Source organism: Eucalyptus grandis, chromosome 11, assembly GCF_016545825.1.
Source record: "Eucalyptus grandis isolate ANBG69807.140 chromosome 11, ASM1654582v1, whole genome shotgun sequence".
NCBI classification, from domain to species: domain Eukaryota; kingdom Viridiplantae; phylum Streptophyta; class Magnoliopsida; order Myrtales; family Myrtaceae; genus Eucalyptus; species Eucalyptus grandis.
Window position 1 is genome coordinate 18,455,050 of NC_052622.1, and position 15,180 is coordinate 18,470,229.

A 15,180-nucleotide genomic window follows, 5' to 3' on the forward strand; every position below is an offset into this window, starting at 1 on the left:
TTGGAATGGTAATTCTCCATAAGATCTATTCCTTTTGCTAGTTTCAGGTAACGGTATCGTAATGCCTAGAATACAGATCAAAACTTTAGGAACCATGTTTGCTCAGTGGCCCGTAGTGAATGTCAAGATAAATGCATTTGATTGTCCACATCATAGTGTAGTTAGGCAAACGAGCAAAATCATGTTATGTAAAAATGAAATTCCCTGTGCACCAGTTTTACAGCAGAGAAAAAGTATGTGACATAGTCGGGATGAATCATCGTGGACCAGATAGAACAGAGGGCACAACAGAAATGGTAATGCCGAATTCAACAGCCTTTTTTCCACTTCTTAGACTTACATTTGTCAAGGTGAGATATGAGAAGTTATAATCTAGGTCACCTGGGACTTCCATCACTCCTTCCAGGACTTTGATGGCCATCGACAATGAAGGCCTCTTTGTGAAATCAACTTGCAAGCACCACGCAGCAAGCCTCATCATTTTCATCACATGAGGTCTGTTCAATTGCATATCCTCACTTCTCTTGTCAATCATATCCAAAAGCCGTCCTTCTTCCCACTTTCTTTTAAAAACTCCTAACAAGTACATGTCTTCTTGATTCTGAGATCTGTCAAAAACTTTCCTTCCACAAACTATCTCGAGAATTACCACACCAAAGCTATAGACGTCCACTTTCTCAGTAATTGTTGCATGTAGCCATTCTGGGGCCATATAACCTGGAGTTCCCCTCATCGTGGTCACAATTTGGCTTTGGTCCCTATCAATTATCTTAGACAAGCCAAAATCCGCAATCTTGGCATTAAAGTTTTCGTCCAAGAGTATGTTTTGGGGCTTAATATCCATGTGAACTATCTTCCATCCACATTCTTCATGAAGATAACATAGGCCCTTTGCTATGTCAAAAATGATCTTCATTCTTTGTTGCCAATCAAGCAAGGATGACTCATCTAATTTATGAAAGATCCATTTATTTAGGGACCCTTTGGCTATGTATTCGTAGACAAGTAGCCTGTGAAATTTCTCTGCACAAAATCCAATGAGTCGTACCAAATTCACATGATGGATATTGCCAATGCTCTCAACCTCAGCAAGAAAAGATTTCTTAGAACCATTGAGCTGCTTCACAGCTACTTTTTGCCGTCAGGTAGAGTGCCTTGATAAACAGAGCTAAATCCACCCTCACCGATCCTGTTATCGAAATCCTCGGTAATGATTTTTAAATCGTCATAGGTGAATCTCATAAGTGCTCCCGATACTTGATCAAGATAGTCCTCTTCGACCTCTTCGACTTCGTCCACACCTTTTTCCTCTTTGACATCTTCAAAGCCTTTTCTTCTATATAGGCCTTTTATGACGGCAACAAGAAAAACAACGGCTAAGAGTGATCCGAGGCTGGAAGTAATGGTTTTTATCAGAATAGTTTTGGAAGAATGAGCAACTTCGATTGTAATTTTATGCACTTTAAGAAAAAGTGCTGTGGAGTGCATCAAATCGGACTCATTTTTAATGGAAAATACCTGAGATAGTAAGTAGCATGAACGTGAATGCTTAGAGCCATCTCTTACGTCTTGAAAAAGAGCCGCTCGGCAAGAACAGTTATTCGCACAAGTCTTTTTGCAACTCTCCTCATTTAAATTTCCAAGACCTGCAACTCCTTGGGGATCTGTCTTGACAGCGAAGTAACTAACCCCACGAACATCCAAAAGGCTTTCCAATTGCGGAGCTTCACAAGACGAAGGAATGCTTCCGGTGCACCCAAGTGAAGGATTTGCACAATCTATTGGCCTGAAGTAGCGGTCTGGACAGTTGCAGATCCCATGTCCTTCGCAAATTCCATATCTCCCACAAACCATTGGATAACCGCAATACCCAATGTACTCTGTTAGAATATCATGTGCCATGAAGAACTCATTTCCAAACTGCTGATACACCCTTAGATGTCCATCGGATTCGAACTTCAAGAACTGCACAGCTGCAGTCGAAACATAACCAGAAAACAAAGAACCGTTTCTTGTGTAATTCAGAAACAATTCAAGATGTCCTTGGGTGAATTCAACGTAATTAGAGCTGCTGCTTGTGTCCGGAAAATTTATGTGCGAAGCGTAATAAACCTGCGGAGGGTCAGTCTCTACCTGAGCAAATAAACCTTCAGTAGTCAGAGAAAGCGAATATAAACCTTGTTCATTCATGTTCGTCGCAATATTACTAGGGGTCAATTTCTGCCCCACCCTTAATTTCTGCCCCAGGAGTAGGGTGTCCGTGGGATGATCGAAGGACTGCCACGCTACAGCATTGTTCTTATCAAACAACACAAGGTTTCCGGTGTCAGTTAATTTCATGCCAACAACAGACTCACCACAAGTTTGGGTTGACCATGCAACCGAGCCGTCGGCATCTTTCAATATCAAATCTCCTTCTACTGTGAGCTCCAGGGTGGCTTGGTTTCCAACAGGATGGGTCCAGTTAGCAGACCACACAACCACTGGAGCCACATTGTCGCTGTTGATGTTATTAGAGCGCAGGTCGGTTGGAACAACCAAAATTGCAAAATAGTATAATTCCGAATACAGACTGGCTTGGCTATAGAAGCCACAGGTGAATGTTGAGCCATTATGGCTCTGAAGAACCGGGATTATGCTAGTGCCAGGCGAAGAGAACTGGACATAATTCACAACAGATGCTGTGGCAATCCATGTGGTGTTGAGGCCGGCGGTTGAAGAGACGTCGGCCCAGGTGCCGATCAAACCCATAAAGTATGTAAGGACAAAGAAGCCGAAGGGTGTGAACATAGTGTGATATTACCGAAAGCAAGAAGCAGGAGAGGAATGTGCAGAGCAGAAGACGGAAACAAGAAGCTGAATTCCAAGTAAAAGGTTGATATGGCCGTCATTGTTCGCACCATTGGGAAGTCCAAGAAGACTTATTGTCTTAATAGTATGCTTTCAGACTCGAATGCCGAACGCATCCGTAATCAGTAACATTCCAAAAACCTAATTCCATGCCACCTTGAAGGCGAATGCGACATCGAGGACCATAATTAACTCGAAACAAGAACGCCTGGAAGACACTAACATTGGTTTGTCCAAGCTCCATCATCCGTTGGAATTAACAACTTGAAATGGACAACGAATGGCACATAGTTCTCTAAACATCTCGTTCAAAGTTTTGGAGGGAACCTAGGGGAACCAATCTTCCCTAGGCATTATAAATTGTTCTTTCGACGGAGCGACACCTAAAAGAGCAACGGTGTCTGATTGTAGAGATGATCTCCACTATATAGATAAAAATATTGCAAAGTGTTGAAACGATCCTCACATTATACAAGTGGTCAATCCCTTGCTTTCAGTATCTTCAAGAATCTGCTTGTGATTTGATTGACATCTCTAGATTCTTCTCCCTTGACTGATAATTCTTCTCCTCAAATTGGAAATTGGAAATTGGAGAATCCGAAATTCCCAGTCTAATTTCCAAATTGCAACATGAGTTCCGAAATGCATTTTCAGACAACATGAAGAGATTTGTAATTTGATGCACATACAGAACATATAGTCACTAGTGCCACTAAAGCCACTTTTTCTCGCTAATAATTTTTCATATGTTTGGTTCTTGCATGAAATACATGACTAATTGACATATAAAGGACACTAATATTACCACATAATAATATTAGTGGACTTGAGAGACGAATATGATATCTAAATAATCTCTACAATTATTGACGCCATTGCATGATACTTTTTCCTCTACACTAGATCAAGTACCTGTTAGTTGCTTCTTAACACTCCATGATAGACGATTACTACCTAAGAAGGTACAAAATCCCACAGTGATCGTCAAGTCAAGAGGCGACCTACCAAATCTGCATCACAGAAGATATACAAGTTCAAAATTGACTTGGACAGGATTTACATTCCTTGATTTATTGTGTCGCTGCCGTAATGTAGGATACACTTCATAATTTGAATGTGGTTTACAATAGGTTGATGCATTAATTGACAGGTAAAAGGGACTGCACATAAAATATTTAGCCATGTGATTGTGAGATATCAAAGAGCTTTGACTGTACTTCGATGTAGTGTAGGATCTAAAAATAGTTTTGCATTTGTACTAGAATGACAGCTAATGACTATAAATGCGGAAATTAGCTTGTGGTTGTGCACGATTAAGAATTGGCAAAACATATTATTGGTTTAAATAAAGACCACAAGAAAATATCCTAACCTCCGCACCTTGAGAATAGCTCAATCGCCCCATATCTTTCGGTGCAATCTCACTGGTCAATGTACAAATGATTCCTTCAAGCAAGTTTGGGTCGTCATCGGTGACAATCACGTCATTCACATTAAAAAAGCAGAGCTAGAATGCCATAATCTGATGTTTGAATGAACAAGGAAGAATCCGCAATACTATAAATGAAACTGAATACAAAAGGAATGAGTTAAAATGGTCAAACCATGCTCTTGGTGCTCGCTTGAGGCCATGCAAAACTCTCTCTAGTTTGCAAACATAAGACGAGTGTTTTTCGTCCTCAAAACTGGGTGGTTCCTCCGTATAAATAGGTTGCAACAAAAAGTCAAGTAAAAAGACATTTTTATCATCTAATTCTTTTATGGGCCAGCCTCTAACTAGCAATGGTGAGGACTGTCCTTATGCTTCCTGCTGAAACGACTGACAAGAAAGTCTAAAATAAGTCTACTGCTATTAGAGCATATCCCTTGGCTACCGATCTTGTTTTTAATCTTTCTAACGTACCATGAGCCTTCGATTGGACTTAAAGATGTACAAAATATAGTATTTGGAGGACGAGAGTCCAAGTTTTATCATAATGTAGTGCCTCGAGTTCCTCTTTCATTGCCACTAACCACCAGATATGTTTAAATCACAACGTGCATTGCTCAATTCCTTGGGTATAGAATCCACTGTATGTAGATTAGCAGATATTGGATTAGGCTACACAATGCTAGCACCCACATGAGTAATCGTAGGATGATTTTGAGTGGGTGAACTTGCTAATCAAGAATTACGAAGGACATCCGTAGAGGAATCTTGTGTAGAATTAGTAGTGTTTGGCAACATCAACAAGGATGCTTGTTGACACAGATATTTGGCCTTCTATTAGATGCTGCTGTATCAACCTGTGAGAGTAGGTGTTTCTAAATTAAATCCGAAACCGTTGTGATACACCAAGTGAAACTATTAAACTTCGTTAGAAAATCCTGCAGATATAGATAGGAGAGAGACCACTATGGCCGAGGTCTTCGACAGCATTTTCATTTTGTAGACTACGGTGCTCCTTTGTAAGTCAAGGCCTGCGGATATGTGCCGTGCCGATTGCTCATCAGTACATCGTCTTGCCTAAATAAAGCGATCATCATCCGTGTCTTTTATTTGGGACATGATGTTGGGCTTTTTAGGGGTCTTCTAACTTGAAATTCTTGCAGCAGCTTTCGCAAAAGAAGCGTGGTTGTGTACACCTTTTCCCACCAATTTCAAGGCGATCAATCTCATTGGTATAAAAGCTGATCAGTCCTTCAACTGGAGTTTACATTATTCAAGATAGCTCCAAAATAAAGGAATTCAGATGTTTGAGCTTTCTGTGCTATGCATAGTTCTGTTTATGCATAGGGTAGTACTATTGCTTATAGCAATTTTTAGCAAGCCTTTTTTCTCCTGTTGTGGCGAAAACTCTAGCTTCCATAGCAAGAGCGCTTCATAGGTTGATAAATAAAAAGAAAAAAAGGAAGGCCATTTAATTTCGACAAAAGACCCACACCCAAGTTCCATAGCCTTGGGTCCGCTATCCCGATCATGATTTTCCTACTCTCGTAAGGAAAGGTCCTTCCCTCCTGTTATCCTTTCCTACTCACCGTTGAATACTTTTACTTCCTTCTTGAAGAGTCGACAGTTTCAGTGAGGATCTATGAAATGATCGTTTCCTATATTGCAACTATCCATTTGATTTTGTAAATAGGTTGTTCTATTTATCTTTGTAGAAACAAGTTGCTAACTTTGATTTCACATTGTTCCCAGTCCTAGAGAGTTGATGTTAGAAGATGGGATGGAAGTCATTTTAAGTTGTATCATTCATGAAAAATGTATAAATGCGCAAAGTGATTTTGCAGCACTCATCACCAATCCATATAAATGATGGTTAAAATCCTATATAAATGATGTTTACTAAGGAGTCTCTTTTTTTAGTCGAATAATAAGGAGTCTTAAAGCCAGACCTTTTCATGCTTTTTCTAAGATTTGGTGTAATTCATACGTTTTGGGGATAATTAATTCCAAGTATTAGGTGCGTGTTATTCGATTGAACTAATGTAGAATGTCCAAATGAGCTATAGATAAACGATCATACCGATTTGTTTTTCATCGACATTTTTCTGGATCTCATCAAGGAATATTCCCTTGAGACTTGAGAAGACATTCGATTTCTAAAGTGCCAATTGCGGATATCAAGACAACTCATAAGTGTCGAGAGCCTTTCTTAATAAAGTCATTTTTCTCAGCAAAGGATGAGAGTACTTACTATGGGTGTATTTGATGACATTTCTATTTCGGAAAACAATTTTTTTTTTTCAAAAATAATTTTTCTATTTCTATTCTCAATGATAATTTTGAGTAAAACAACGCGTTTGGTAACTATATGAAATTTATATTCCTAGAATAAAAAAAAGAACAGGAATGCGTTTGTATAAATCGCAAATTTTTGTGCCATAAAATTCTTTTAATATTTTAATATATATATTTTTCTTTTTTTCTTTTTGGTTCCTTTTTTCCTGTTTTCTTTCTCCTCCTCTAGCCGACAATTAGCAACCGCTAGTGACGACCAGAGACCGTCAACTGGCGGTGGCGGTGGCGGATGGTGAGTCTCCATTAGAAGAGGAAGAAGAAAAAAAGAAAAAAAAAAGAAAAAGAAAATTACTTACACTAGAAATTATTTCCGGGAATAAGAAGTTACTTTTTTTTTTTTTTTTTAACTTTTTGTTTCTATTTCAAATTTATTCACTGGACACTTTTCTATTTCGGAGAATAAACAAATTAACCGACGTTACCAAATGGATTTCTATTATTTTTTATTTATTTTGGGGAACAAAAGAACAAACAAATCAAAGAACAAAAATATTACCATACAGGCCTTACATTTCCGTCATCTTCTTTTTTTGCCTCACTTATCCCCTGTCCTTTCCCATATCTCTCTCTCACTTGTCTTAATTTAAACCTTATCCTTACTATTCGCTCATGGTGAGGTTAGGGCGATTTCCCTAGACGAAGCTTCTAGATCAAACAAAGAGCTCATCCCAATCCCAGGAGTAAAGCCCAACCCAAGTCCTTGTGATCCTAAACAAAGTCTCCTCTATCAATATTTCGAGTTCCATGACTGATGCCGAGATTTCTGAGAATAGCTGCTGTATTTACCTCGCATGTCTGGGAGCCGGCATGCTACTTTTGCCCCCCTGTAAAGCTCCCATTGAAGTTCTAGATCACTACCATCTTTTGCCTACCCATCTTTTGGAGTGTCCTTCCGGGTTTAACTCCTCCTGCTTCCCCGGAAGAAACCCTTTTCACTCAGTATCTTCACTAACTGGTTCAACTCCCAATCCATGCCTGATTACGTCTATATTCCTGATTCCAATGGAGTTGGGGTCAAAATTCTTTATGGCTCGAACTTCGTACCGTTCGTGGAATTTCCCTGGTAATTACGATAGATTGAAAGCGATGTGGATGAGCGAAGCTGACAATACCTTTCTGAAGTGCATGGACCTCTTTGATATATCCAATCTCAGGATTTTCACTTCTGTAAAGATGCTTCTATAATCTGGTGCGTTTGGCCAAGTACTGCCGGTAGTTACTCAAACTATCGCAAGCCGTCTGATTTGAACTGATTAACAAGAGATTTCTAGCTCACTTCCTTTTTTGGAGTAGAAGTGGTCGACTTCTCAGATGATGAAATCCTGGAGAGCCTCATGGGCTTCTGAGATTGATTAATACAATAAAAAAGGATGTAATCAGTTACATTGGCGATTTTTTTTTCCCCTCAAAGTCCTAGGTTGCATAAATTTCGAAGTGGCTCACCAGAGAAACATTATAAAAAAAATAGTCTTGTCTGGTTAGTTTTCTTGCCCCAATTTGAAAAAGCCATAAGTAGGGGTGAGCGTGGTTCCGGGTAGAACCGGGGGCTGGAACCCAACCGGAGGAGGGTCCTCCGGTTCCCGGTTCTAAAGTGGCCGGTTCGGTTCCCAGTTCCTTTTTTTCTGGGAACCGGCGGTTCTCGGTTCGGTTCCGGTTCCGGTTCTAGAACAAGAACCGGAACCGGAACCAGTCAAATTCAAAAAAAAAAACCCAAAACCTCCCCTTCTCCCCTTCCCCACGTGATTTCCCCCTCGATTTTCCCTCCTTCCCCTTTCTTTTCTCTTCTTTTTCCTTCTCACACGTCACTTCCTGCCCCCTACCCCTACTTTTTTCTTTTCTTCTCTCTCTCCTCTTTCCTCCTCTCTCGGCGAAACCCCCATTCTTCTTCTTCTTCTTCCTTCCTCTTGCTGGCTGCTGCTTCACCCACGAGTATGTTCTCTCTTCGCCCTCTGCTCGACGCCACCAAATAGCATCCCCGTCGCGCCTCGCCTGCAGCCCGCGACGCCGCTGCTCTGCCGTGCCTTCGCCGTGCCCCGACGTCGCTCCTGCTTGGCTTGTTGCTGCCTTCGCTGCACCTCGCCTCAGCCTGCGACGCCGCTGCTCTGCCTTCGCCGTGACTTGAAGTGGCGCCCGAAGCCGTGCCCCAAAGCCTGCGATGCCGCAGCTCTGCCTTGTCTTTTCTTTTAATCTTCGAAATAGAAACATTGCTTAGAGTCTTATGTTTTTCGTGGTGTTTGTCTGACACTCGTTGTTGTTTTGTAGTTAGTTGGGCTTGATGTTTTGGAAATCTGAGTAGAACATGTGAAAACAAAATGTCTTTCAGTGACGTGCTTACTTGGTTGCACTTTACTGGATAAGTGCAGAGAAGAAGCCCCCATTTTGCTGTCTCTTTTGTTTCTTTAACCTGATGGCCAATATATGATGTTTTCTTATAATTCTGAAAGTCTTTAGTCCTTATGCCGTTGAGGTGTGCTCTTTTAGTAAGCTCAATACAGGAGTAATTCCATCGGGGTTTATGGACCCTGGTTTGGGAGTGATGATTACTTATTTGCTGTAATGAATTGTGCTTTAAATGTTTGATTTTGGTTGATATAGTCCCCTTGATGCAATGTTCTATCCCTAATAGGTTCATTTCTCATAAGCTGTTTAAAGGAGAGCAAAACATTCTTGAATATTTCTTCCCTCGTGAATGCAGCTTTAACCTTAAGTACCTACCAACATTGGTGGAAAGAGATGTTCACTGAAAGACATGGAATATGTGGCACGCCTGCTACAAGAGTAGTTTGCATTCTCTTGTTCATGCTCAGGAGGAGAGGAAGAGACAACCTAGACAAGGCTTATATGTTTGAAACGGGAAGCCTTCAGATGCTCCAGTGAGGAGATGTGGGTATGAGATGAAGACTCCAGTTAAATGGGAAGAGGGAAGACGTAGGAAGGAGATTATAAGAAAAGATGTGGACCACTTAGATCTTATGGAAGTCTTGACACAAAGTGCAATGGCATTGGAAGAATTCATATGGCTAACCCTACTTAATAGGATAACATTTAATTTGTTTGTGGTAAATATTGTGTGGTGAAATTGTATCTGGTACATGACGTAGCTTGATGTACTTTATATTAGATGTAAACTCACAGCCTCTTTTATTACAGGAAGCTTTACATGAAAAAGGACTTCGAGATGATACAACATGCATTGTTATTTATATATTACCGCAAGATAAACCAATGGCTTCTTTGCCACCACCGAAGAAGCCAGGAAAAGGAGTATTCAAGTCAATGTTTCGTAAAAAGTCATCCGAATCATCTTCTCAGATTGATCAAGAATATATTGAGCCAGATGTAGTGGAGGAGTTATATGAGGACGGATCCGCAATGCTCTCAGAAAGGTCTACATCTTAACCTCCACTTTCAGTCACAACAATGGATCTTTTTTTACAGTAATTTGGTGGACCACTCTTGTATGCCTAACTGTGATTGCATGACGTATCAATGTTTCTTTGATTGAGAAATGCTTGTAAAATGCAGGCTAGATACAAAATACCCCCTATGCAACATGTTTAGGCTGTTCATGTGTGCTATATGTCAAGTAGAGCTAAAGCCGGGAGAGGGCATATCCATACATGCCGGTTCATCAAATCCAGGAAAAGAGCGTTGATAGTTTCTTGAATATCCAGTTTCTGACTTCAAAGCTGAGAGACGAATGATACCAGCCTCTTTGCAGGGTATGTGGACGGATGTCATAAGTTTGGTTGTCCTAATGATATGCCAGAGGTAATTAACTTTTTTATTTTGAATTCATTCCGCTGTACACCGTTTCTTCCAATTGTAGAGCTAACATTCAAGTTTACCCAATCTCCACTGTAATATCAACGTAAAGGGTGCTTGATGAGGGTTCATACGCCCAATCGGCTTCCTGAATGATTGTTGCTTTGTTCTTCCTTTTTGAAAAGTAGGGAAGTCAGTTTGTGGAATAGATATGGGGAACTGATGATTCTCAGCAAGAGGCGCATCTGTATGTACTTTGTTGGATAGTAACATTTTTTCATTGAATAGAAATCAGGTTGTTGAAGCTCTCTTGTTCATTCTACTAATACTGCTTCCGTTGCTTGGTCAGTTAGTCTATAGCTTTGAGGTTATGGACATCTAAATTCATGAAATTTGTTTATGCGTTGTTCAATCAAATCTGATGAACTTGCTTCCATCAAAGCACTTTCATCATCTGTTATTTTCCTCCTTTTACTGTCCTATCTTTGATGAATGACAAGTTTGTTTATTATTGCTGCATTCATTTCCATTTTTTTTAAACTAAAAATGAAAAAAAAAAAAAAGAACCTGTTGGAACCTGGAACCGACCCCGGAACCTGTGACATGGTAGGTTCAGGGTTCTTGTTCTAACGGGTAGGTTCAGGTTCCAAAAATGAGGAACTTTGTACTAGGTAGGTTCAGGTTCCGCTTGGAACCTATAAGGAACCGGAACCGCTCACCCCTAGCCATAAGTACACCAGAAGTAGTTAGATTTGTTAAGAAAATGCAATTGAGTCCTAAAATTTTCAAATAATGTTATTTAGTTCTAAGATTTGTCACATTGTTGCAATCAAATGCATCCATATTATAGAAAAATTAGAATTTGACTTGTAAACGAGACAAGCCACTATATTAGCAAAGTGCAAAAGGAATTCTACAAAAGTTAGGCACGAAGACAAAAAATTCCCCTTTGAATCCGAAGCAAACGAGCTCACTTCATCTTAATCATAGATTGGTGAGTTCCGTATGAATCTCGCATGATTTAATGGTTCAAATGAAGTGGGCTCACATTCATCAGGGGCATGCAACCTCATGTCAAGGTCCGACCAGCTGAAGAGATGTTGGGCATTTGTCTCCAGCTTCTGATGCTAGAGTCAGGGAGAGAAGAACAGAGCACTCGGGAATGTCATCGACAATCCTAAGATCAGTTCCCCGAACAAGGACACCACGTCCAGGGTGTCTATTTACCAAAATCATTGATGTTTGCCTAATTTGATCTGATAGGGGCGTTTGAAGACTCTGATCTTAAGGGCAGATCGAGGATAATAAGATGATAAAATCATTGAAAGTTTCAAATATGATATCTAAAAAGGAAATTCATGTGTGAAGTAGAAATTATAGAAATCGAATTGGTAGGATCAAACTGTTCCTATACTGTTTATCCATTGGAATGGTAACCGTCCAAAGATCTATTCCTTTCGTAAGTTTCAGGTAACTGTATCATAATGCCTAGAATACAAATTAAAACTTTAAGAACCATATGTGCTCAGTAGCTAGTAGGGTACGCCAAGTTAAATATATATGATTATCTTTGAATGGACATACAATTATCATATGACATAGCTAATCAACATAATAGTATAGTGAGGCAAATAGAGAAAATCACGGTACATAAAAACTCAATTCATTAGATGTGTGCAAAGTTTGATGGGTTGATTTCAAATACATAACCCCGTATGAATTTATTTCGGAAAGTTTTTAACAAAAAAAAGAGAGAGTTGCAAAGTTTATTATTTGAAAATGGATTTTGGTTTCCTTGGCTAAATAACGAAAATAAAAGTTGCTTTACCAAAAAAAAAAAAAAACGAAAATAAAAGTTGACTTGATTGATGATGTGCAATTAATTGTTTTTCAATCGTTTTGTAATGTTTAATTTTTTTCTAAAATAAATCATTCATTATTTTACAACGGCTCTTTTAACGGTTCTATTTTGTCTAAATATAAAATCTCATAAGACAATCTTAAAAATATATACACTGAATGAAACAGAGAATATTCTTTCATTAAAGAATCTTTCCTTTCATTTTCCTTGCTGGGTTATACACAACGTTGTTTCTGTTCCTTCTAATATTCAGTGCGGAATATAGAAGAAGGTCTGTTGTATCTTGGGAGGATAGTTGTCAGAAGCCTATCACACCGAGTTTGCACTCTGAGGGGCGGAATTATCCTTAAGGATAGTGCTTACGCTTGCACGCCTTAGACAAATTTATTTATTCTCATCAGCTTTTTTCCTACAATCTTAAGGATAAATCCCATGGAGCATCAAGTTGATACTACTGCTAATGCCTCAATCTCCACTAGTCCAGTTGCACTACCACCACTACCACATATGTCCTATGTCAAATCATTCCCCAACATATCGAAGATCGAAGTTTTTAATGGCAACAATTTCAGAAGGTGGCAAGAAAGGGTTTTCTTTATCCTAGATGTGCACGGCGTGATTTTCGCACTTACGAAAGCCGAACCAACTGATAACTAATAAGGTATGTAGGCACACAATTATTAGTACTCTTTCTAATGAATTGTTTGATGTCTACTGTCCATACAAGGAAGCAAAACAAATATAGGACTCCATGACTGCAAAGTACATTGCCGAAGATGTGGGCAAACAAAAATTTGTAATTAGAAATTATTATCGATGGGAAATGTCCGATGATAAGGAGATCAAGACACAAATCAATGAATATCACAAGCTAGTGGAGGACTTGAAGGTAGAAAACATCAATTTACGAGAAGAATTTATTGTGGGCCTGCTGATTGAAAAATTGCTTGAGTCTTGGAATAACTACAAGCAACAACTCAAGCACAAGGACAAGCAATTGTCACTAGCCGATTTGATCGTGCATATTATCATTGAGGATATAACTCGCAAGGAGATCAAAGCTACCAAAGCTAAGGAAATTGCTACCAGGGAAAATTTGGTGCAAGATAAATTTCAACATCGCCAAAACAAATATTATAACAAAAAACCTGATTACAAACCCAAGGTTGCTCACCCCACCTTAAAAAAGAAAGGCTCTTGCTTTGTTTGTGGAAAACTAAGTCATCATGTAGCAAACCGCAGAAAAAGAATAATGCGAAATGACAATCCAGTTAAACCAAAAGTCAATTTGGTTAAAGCAGATGACTATAATGATATAATTGTTGTGGTTATTTCCCAGGCCAACATTGTGGCCAATGTGAAAGAGTGGGTGGTAGACTCAGGTTCTACTAGGCATATTTGTGCAAACAAAAATGTATTTTCCTCCTACACGCTAGTAGGGGAAGGAGAAGAAATTATTTATCTTGGTGATTTAAGAACAACTCAAGTTCTTGGGAAATGAAATGTTCTTCTCAAGCTCACATCTGGCAAGACTTTGGCCCTGAATGATGTATTACATGTCCCTAATATAAGGGCAAACCTGGTCTCAGCAACGCTTTTAGGAAAGGTTAGGGTGAAGGTGTCATTCGAATTTGATAAGATTGTAATGACAAAAAATAACGTATTTGTGGGAAATGGTTAGTGCAATCAAAGACTTTTTGCTCTTAACATTTCCAATGTTATCAATGAAAATGCTACTACTTTTGCTTACTTGGCTAAATCTGTTGATTTATGGCATGGTAGATTAGGTCATGTTAATATTTCTTATATTAAGAAAATGCAAAAACAAGGTTTAATTTCCGAAATTAAAAACCCATGTTTAATAAATGTATAATATGTGCCGAAACAAAATTAACAAAAAAAGCCTTGTATTTCTATAAATAGAGAATTTGATTTCTTGAGTTTAATTCATACTGATCTAAAAGATTTAAAACAAACTATGACTAGAGGAGGTTAAAAAAATTACGTAACCTTCATTGATGATTATTTTAGATTTACTAAATTTTATTTGCTTAGGCATAAAGATGAAGTTTTTGATATGTTCCTTTTGTATAAAGCTGAGGTAGAAAACGAATTAAATAAAATGATAAAAAGAATTGGATCGGATAGAAGTAGAGAATATGTATTGCTTAACGAATTTTGTGAAAAGAAAGGAATAATTCATGAAAATATGCCTCCTTATTCCCCTGAATCTAATGGCATAGCTGAAAGGAAAAATAGGACTTTGAAAGAGATGATGAATTCTATGCTTGTTAGTTCTAATGCTCCAAATAATTTATGGGGTGAAGCTATTTTATCTACATGTCACATCCAAAATAGAATATCTCATAAGAAAATAGGTAAAACACCCTATGAATTTTGGAAAGGTTATCGTCCTAATCTAGAATATTTGAAAGTGTGGGGGTGTCTTGCTAAGGTTATGCTTCCTAATTCTAAGAAAATGAAAATAGGCTCTAAATCATCTGATTGCATGTTTATTGGTTATGCTTAATAGAGTGCTGCATATAGATTTCTTGTATTAAAAAGTAACGTGTTTGATAATAATACTATAGTTGAGACAAAAAATGCATAATTTTTTGAGCATATTTTTCCATTAAGTATTGGTACTTCTCCTGCACCTCTTCCTAAAAACGTTTTTGAAAATTCAAATGATAAATTGAGAAAGAACAAAAGAATAAGGAAATAAACTTCTTTTGGCAATGATTTTTATATTTATCTTATTGATAATGATCCTTTAACTTATTCTGAAACAATATCTTCCTCAGAAAGTAATTTTTGGAAAGAAGCTATAAAAATCGACATCGATTCTATTTTACAAAATCAAACTTGAAAATTAGTTGATTTACCACCCGGTGCAAAATCGATCGGTTGTAAATGGATT

At 38.5% G+C, this 15,180-nt stretch overlaps 1 protein-coding gene and 1 pseudogene across 1 annotated transcript; one reads left to right on the forward strand and one right to left on the reverse strand.

Annotated features, from left to right (window-relative positions):
* Positions 1–256: 256 nt before the first annotated feature.
* LOC104427356 lies at positions 257–2,790 on the reverse strand (annotated as a pseudogene).
* Positions 2,791–8,724: 5,934 nt separating this feature from the next.
* On the forward strand, positions 8,725–10,703 carry LOC104425215 (probable protein phosphatase 2C 12). The gene is made up of 3 exons (XM_010037838.3): positions 8,725–9,693; positions 9,785–10,020; positions 10,160–10,703. The coding sequence occupies exons 1-3, from the start codon at positions 9,529–9,531 to the stop codon at positions 10,287–10,289; spliced, it is 531 nt and encodes a 176-aa protein (XP_010036140.2). The 5' UTR covers positions 8,725–9,528; the 3' UTR covers positions 10,290–10,703.
* The last annotated feature ends 4,477 nt before the right edge of the window (positions 10,704–15,180 follow it).